Source organism: Gossypium hirsutum, chromosome D01 (assembly GCF_007990345.1).
Source record: "Gossypium hirsutum isolate 1008001.06 chromosome D01, Gossypium_hirsutum_v2.1, whole genome shotgun sequence".
Lineage (NCBI taxonomy): Eukaryota > Viridiplantae > Streptophyta > Magnoliopsida > Malvales > Malvaceae > Gossypium > Gossypium hirsutum.
In genome coordinates, this window is record NC_053437.1 from 13,628,180 (window position 1) to 13,635,322 (window position 7,143).

General features: G+C 31.2%; 1 protein-coding gene across 1 annotated transcript; it reads left to right on the forward strand.

Moving 5' to 3' along the window:
* Positions 1-596: 596 nt before the first annotated feature.
* Positions 597-3,231, forward strand: LOC107921461 (transcription factor MYB63). The gene is made up of 3 exons (XM_016851309.2): positions 597-838; positions 2,063-2,192; positions 2,281-3,231. The coding sequence occupies exons 1-3, from the start codon at positions 700-702 to the stop codon at positions 3,068-3,070; spliced, it is 1,059 nt and encodes a 352-aa protein (XP_016706798.1). The 5' UTR covers positions 597-699; the 3' UTR covers positions 3,071-3,231.
* Positions 3,232-7,143: the final 3,912 nt, after the last annotated feature.

The following is a 7,143-nucleotide window of genomic DNA, read 5'->3' on the forward strand; positions in this document are numbered from 1 at the left end:
TATAATATTAAAAATGAAATAAAGTAAAAGGTTTGAATTTGAGTCAAACTGATATCTATCTTTCATGGCCAGGTAACATAATTCTTTAGATATAAACCACCAATTTCAAAGGAAATAAATAATAAGCCAAAAAAATGGTAAAAAATGAAACTAGCTTTGCTGGATGCAGGTGCAATAAATAATAATTATTTGTATAAAAAATAAATAATAATTATTATGGTTATTTTGGAATTATAGATATTTAGTAACCTACCTGGCTCTCCTATTTTCCTTTTTCGCTTTCTCGAAATGGTATCTTCACTTTGTTTTACATTCAATTAGTTTTATAAAATTGCAAAACTATATGTACTATTGGTAATTTTAACACTAATATAAATTTACTTATCATTCAATTTTCGTATCTATTTGATATTTTTACCATAACAATTTAATATATATATAATGTCTAAATGTTTTTATATCAAATAAGAAATTAAATATTTTCATTTATATGTACTTGACGTGTATAATATATTTAAATTAATATAAAATTAAATTAATTGTATAATCCTTCTCTCTGTCTCCATATATATATATATATTAAGAGAGTATTAGTTGTGGTTGAATAATCTGATATGTGAGTGGAGAAAAACAGAAGAAAGTGCTGGTTTTCTTTAAGAGATCCATAATTGAGAAGAGTTTAGTTGGAAGAAAGCAGATATGGGGAAAGGAAGAGCTCCGTGTTGTGATAAAGACAAAGTGAAGAGAGGTCCATGGAGTCCCCAAGAGGACTTGAGGCTTATCACTTTTATTCAGAAACATGGCCATGAAAACTGGAGAGCTCTCCCTAAACAAGCTGGTTTGTCTTTTCTCTCTCTCTCTGTGAAAAAATCAACATTTTTTTTCTGATTCTCTTCTGCTTGTTGAATTAACCAATGGAATTCATATTTGTTTCAATACTTCCAACAAAATTTTAAACTCCTAACTCAGGTTTCTTCAATGGTCATCAGACTCATCACCTATTGCTCTGTTCTGCTTTCTCTTCATTGATCCCATTCTCACTTTTTTTGGTCTTTCAACCAAGTTTACAAACCACCCTTTTGTTCAATTCTCTTAATTTTCCATATGAACAAAGAAGGTTGCAGATTAATCTGCAAAGCTTTTGCTGTTTTGTCTGAAAAAGTTGTGGGCACTCTGGCTGGTTACTGTTTTTCCAGGAAATGATTAGATGGCAAATCTGCAATGAAGTAATTGTTCAAATCCCAATTTCTTATCAATTGTTAACCTTAGTATTTAAAAAGATTGTGATACAGTGAAATGTTTCTTTGTAAAAAAAAAGCTCAGAATCACCCCATTTAACAATATGAGCATACATGTAATGCATGCATGCATGCCATTATGTGAACCACTTAAATTAATTCATCAATATTAGTTGAAAGACATGTTTGGATTTGTTTTGGTAAGAACTATGAAGTTTGGTTTTGACATAATTTTTATATATTTTTCTAAATTTCCTTTTGTTGTTGGTGTTTGGCCAATTTTGTTGAAATGACACGGTCAATGCAGGAATATACTTTTCCTTTGTTTTTTAATGTTCCACCTAAAATATAGTGGCAGCTTAACAAATAACAATTGAGTGTCAAAATCAGATTTTCACAAGGCCACTACTTGCTAATTCTTTCTTCCATTTTGTTTTACATTCAAAAGTTGAAGAATTACTGAACCAAGAACTTAGCCGAATTGGTTCATGAAGTCCCCCTTAAAAGGTCATTCAAAATTCGAACCCCAATTGCAGATCAGATAAAACATGAACTGATTTCTTATTATTTTAATGCAAAACTTGTGACATCTTAACACACTATGAATTTCTTGTTTTGCTTTCCCTTTCTGATATGTGCATCCCAACACACACAAAGTTATGTATCTTACTTATATAATCTTTCAATAGGTGAAAATCTGGGGGCAAAAACATTGAACTGTCATCATTGTTTCTGTCACTATCTCGACAGATAAACAGGACATTTGAACAAGTTTAACATGTAATTTTCAAGAGTTCACAGTCTTTGTTTGGATTATGCTGTAGGGCTACTGAGATGTGGAAAGAGTTGCCGTTTAAGATGGATTAATTACCTGAGACCAGATGTCAAAAGAGGGAACTTCAGCAAAGAGGAAGAAGAAACTATAATAAGATTACATGAGACTTTGGGAAATAAGTGAGTTTCAAATTAGAAAATAGGCTTTTATCTGACGTAAGTTTTGGGTATCTTAATTGCTTATGTTTCAGTTATATTAATTTCCCAGGTGGTCCAAAATTGCATCACATTTACCAGGAAGAACCGACAATGAGATAAAGAATGTGTGGAACACTCATTTGAAAAAGAGATTGGCTCCAAAGAATGGGAAGATTCCTCAAAATGATGAATCCAAAGAAACTTGTATGGTCTCATCATCATGCTCTTCTATTACATTTGTGTCATCACCATGTGGCAAAAGAAACTTAGAGGTTGAACTTGAGCAGCAATGGCATGAAGGGTCTCCAAGCAAAAAGCCCAGAGAGGGATTTCCTGTATCAGACAAAGCAGAAGACTACAAAACTGAGGTACCAAGCCATAACAGCGGCCCATTTGAGGAACCAAAAGAGTTTCCAAGTTCATCAATCTCTTCCAGCAACTCCAACATCACCAATTCCAGTCAGGTTAATGTTCCAAACCCAGAAAATCATGGAGATTCACTGTTAAACTTCATTGGAGTTTGTGATTGGAAGAACAACACATCAGAGGAAGTTAACAAACCAGAGATCCTAAATACTGCATTTGATATCCCATTGGAGTCTGATTCAGACTTTTGGAACATGTTGGATAGCTTAGGATCATTCCAGCCTGATGAGATCCAATCAAATGAAGTTGAAGGCAACCAGAGCCCAGATTTTGGAGAAGAATACAGCAAAGAAAATGAAAATAACAAGTGGTTGCAGTACTTGGAAATTGAACTTGGTCTGGAAGTAACCAAAAATGAAAACCATAACAATTTGTCAAACACCGCTGCTGAGCCACTGGTTCCTGAGATGTATGACATGCTACTGAAGCCATAAGCTGATATGGGAATAAGTCATTATCACATTCTGAATCAAATTCAAAACTGTAGTTTGACTATACCTTTGTTATAAATTTAGTAGGCTTTCCTAACTTGATCCATTAAATTAGGTCTTTTAGATGTATGATGATGAAACTTTAAAAATATATATTCATCTCATCTTTTATCGTTCCATTGTTGATAAAGTCATACCCTACCAAAATTTTCTCAATTTCCAAGCAAATGGCCATTGATGGGTAGGTGATGTTATCCACTGCCTCTGCCATTCATGCAAGTTGTTATCAATTTTGCGTCTCTCACTTTTATACAATTTTAACGTAATTCAAAAATTTGATTATATACTTTACTTTTCCCATCCTTAATTTTGCCTGGTAGAGGGAAAATAAAATTGAAAGGATGAAATATTGAAGGGTTGAAAATTAGAAATGATTTTTCTTTTTATCCATTGCTTAGTAAGGTTGAAAAATGGAAGGGAAAAAAATAAAACATTTGAAAAATACTTAATTTTTAATTAAGATACACATGTCTCTTATTTTCTTTCTTCTCATCATTGCAATTTGAAAGGATTGGTTTTTATGTATTTAAGATGGAAAATGATCATCTCTCTTTTTTTTTCCTTTCATTTTTCTTCCCAACAGACACAAAATTTATTTTTTTTTCCACTTTTTCACTTTCTCTTCCCGTACTTTTTCACCCAATCAAACACACCCTAAAAATATCTCATACTCTTCTCAATTATAATTACATTTTCCCTTTGCTCGTAACAAATTTTAAATTCAATCAAGTGTTTTTAAATAAACATTTGATAAAAGTTATTTGAGCTTTAGAAGAAAATGCTAGATTTCAAATAAAATGATTGAAATAAGATAGATTTAATATATTAAATGTGAACCCAATATAAAAGAAAATTTAAAAATATGATATCATATTTGAAGTTTTGAGAATTGTGAGGTTTCAGTAACATTTTATGTAGTTTTTTTAATTTATTCTGATAAATGAATTTGATTTGAGTTAATTATAGAAATTAGTTATTTAATTCAAATTTGTAATGACTGTTCGTATTTAAATTATTATAATTATAAAAAACATATATGACATTACATAAAAATAAATAAATAAAACAAACACAATTTAAATATGGGAATATCTTAAAATTTATCTAATAAGAATTGTTAATGTTAAATTATGGCACACTAAAAAATATATTTATAAAAAATTGCTGTTAATAATAAATGAAGTTTTAATTAAATGATAAAATATAAATTTGAAACATTGAAAAGGAATGAGTTTAAATATTCTTATTTTGTATATTATTTATATATATAATATAATATGTAAACAATACCCTCAAAATAACTTAATTTATTTTGTAAAATGGAATTTTTTCATCCTTTCCCGATTAAATTAGTATTCAGTTAATTTATGATACTAATATAATCAGGAGTTTTATAATAAATATAATCTCAAATTTTAAATAAGGTATAAACTACTTTTTTGGGTAAATAAATATAAAATAATTTAAATGCAATTATAATAGAATAAAATAAATGAATAAATAAACGAAGTACTACGTCCAAAATAAGGAATACAGCTTAATAGAGAAAATTGGTAAATGAAGATATATGGCAGGATTTAGCTTAACTATAAAACAAAGTAACAAGTATGTATTGAGAAATATGTTAAATATATCTATATGAGGGGAAAAAAAAGTCAAACTATACGGAAGCATAACGTCGTGTAAAGAAAATTCCAGTTTGCCTTTGCCTTGAAGGAGAAATTTGGTGTTTAGGTGTAAATTGCCTCTTTACCTATAAAACTTTGAAAAATAAATCAAAATATCAAGTTTATCAAGGTTATGCTGAATTTTACACCACAAGGATTGATTTCTGGCTTTCACATTTGTAAATTGACCAACACTTTGAAATATCATTGTATTTGGTATGAACCGGGAAATGGCTAACATTTAATTCTACTACCTTATCTTTCAAAAATAAATCTGCTACCTAAAATTGCACGGAGGGATACTTAATAAAATATAATTTTATGGTTGAAAGTTGAAAACACGTTGATTTTGGTGTGGTATTTATAAGTTGCAATTGGTTCAAGTGAAGGTAAAATAGAGATGGGAATAAATTTTTTTATGTGTACTACTCAAAAAAACTTTATATTTATAGGGTTTTATTTAAAAAGTCGGTTCATGTAACACCCTAAACCTAGTCTAGAAGTTATGACCGAATTTGAAGAAATTACATTGACTCATTTGGAAGCCGAGTTCAGTAGGTATTTGGCAAATACGAATATAGCAAATAGTCATTACAGACTATTTGTTCGCTTTCAGTAAACACTTAAGAAATTACTTAATTTGCAATGGAAATTTTTTTTTTCGGAGTTTTAGTTTTAAAAACCGAAATCCATTTTTCGATTTAAGTGATCTTACCGATTCACTTTTAAAAATATCTATTTCCAAAAACTTTAATGAAACCCAAAAGAAGTTCAGAAACAGATTACAAACCCAAAAGTCTAGAACAAATAATTACGAAAAATCACCATATTTACACTAAATGCTAAAACAATTCGAGCTCCCACACGTCGTCCGACCTAAGTCAGAGGGTTACCAGAACAATCAAAAACAAAACAAAAGGATGGCTATAAAGCTCAGTGTATAACTAAATTCAAATAGAAATCATACAAAACACATTATACTAATTAAAGTAACGTAGAGAATTTCATTACGATTATATAAACAGAATGGTGAATGCATGACTATACCAAAGCGGCATTTTTAGAAAATTATAATGTAGATTTTTCAGAAAACATCCTACCCAACTCCGCTACACACCAAAATAGAGTTCCCCGGAGCTCATCCAACCAAATCACACCAACAGATAATTGTGGACAGTGCCACCAGAATTTGCAGTTAAACTGCCAGATCAGATATATATGGTCAAGCCACTTTGTTGTAGCCAAGCTACCAGAACAAAATTGTGGATAAACCACCAGATAATGTAAATCATTAAACTGTCAAAACTTCATCCTTTCACAATATCCCGAACCTCATGCAATGTATCATGGCATGCATATACAGAATCAAAGTGATGAGCATGTAGGACATGTTGTCGTACAATAACAGAAACAGAAGGCATGGTAAACCATGCTTTGCAGAACAGATTTCTCAGATTTCAATGACTCATATCAAATTTGCCATGAAATCACATGCATTGTTATATATCAGAATTGACATAAAACAAATCAACATATTCAGATACCACATGCTCTCATTGAACAAAGTACACAAATCAAAATTAACAAAACACGAATCATACCTAGATAAATCATATACCTTAAACGCATCCCGAATAAAAGTACATCATACTCTAACAGATCATACTTACTTAACTTATATCATACCAATCATACGTACAAATAACGAATTATACACTAACAGATCACTAGATATCAAATTTTATACCCTAATTCAGACCATATGGACCCTACCAAAGGCCTACGCTCGACTCGAACGATGTTTACGGTCCTAGAGAAAAATTCAGATGTTTGGCCAACACGCCCATGTGGATTCACACGGCTTACATGGCTGGCTCGTGTAACCTACATGGCCTAGCACACACCCGTGTGGCTCATCTCAGTGTCTCACACGGTCTAGCACACAGCCGTGTCCCTCACCCGTGTGACTCAATTCCAAAACAGTGAGTTATACGACATGGACACATGCCTGTGTGCCTATAATTCTAAAATAATGAGTTACACGGCCTACCACACGGTCGTGTGGTGTCAAAAGCCATGTTTTTCGGCCTCTTTTGTTCGTAAGATTTCGGGTTTTCATTGCACACCTGATACAATTTTGACGTAGAAGGAATAAAGATGACTCTGAAACCTAAAAACAGTATTACAATGACCAAATCAGATGATTAAACTGAATCAAATTGCTTGAATTAGCATCCAAACCAAAGTTACATCAAAGAATTTGGACGCAAAACCCTAAATCAAAACTTACTGGAAAAGAAATTAGCAACATTAAATTCTTAAATCATTGGAAGAATGCAAAACATTGCT

What these genes read in the sequence shown, in the direction of transcription:
- LOC107921461 (XM_016851309.2), top strand. Translation starts at nt 700, where the DNA reads ATGGGGAAAGGAAGAGCTCCGTGTTGTGATAAAGACAAAGTGAAGAGA. An exon ending in AGCTCTCCCTAAACAAGCTG is followed by an intron (nt 839 to 2,062) that starts GTTTGTCTTTTC and finishes ATTATGCTGTAG; the next exon opens with GGCTACTGAGATGTGGAAAG. An exon ending in CATGAGACTTTGGGAAATAA is followed by an intron (nt 2,193 to 2,280) that starts GTGAGTTTCAAA and finishes TTAATTTCCCAG; the next exon opens with GTGGTCCAAAATTGCATCAC.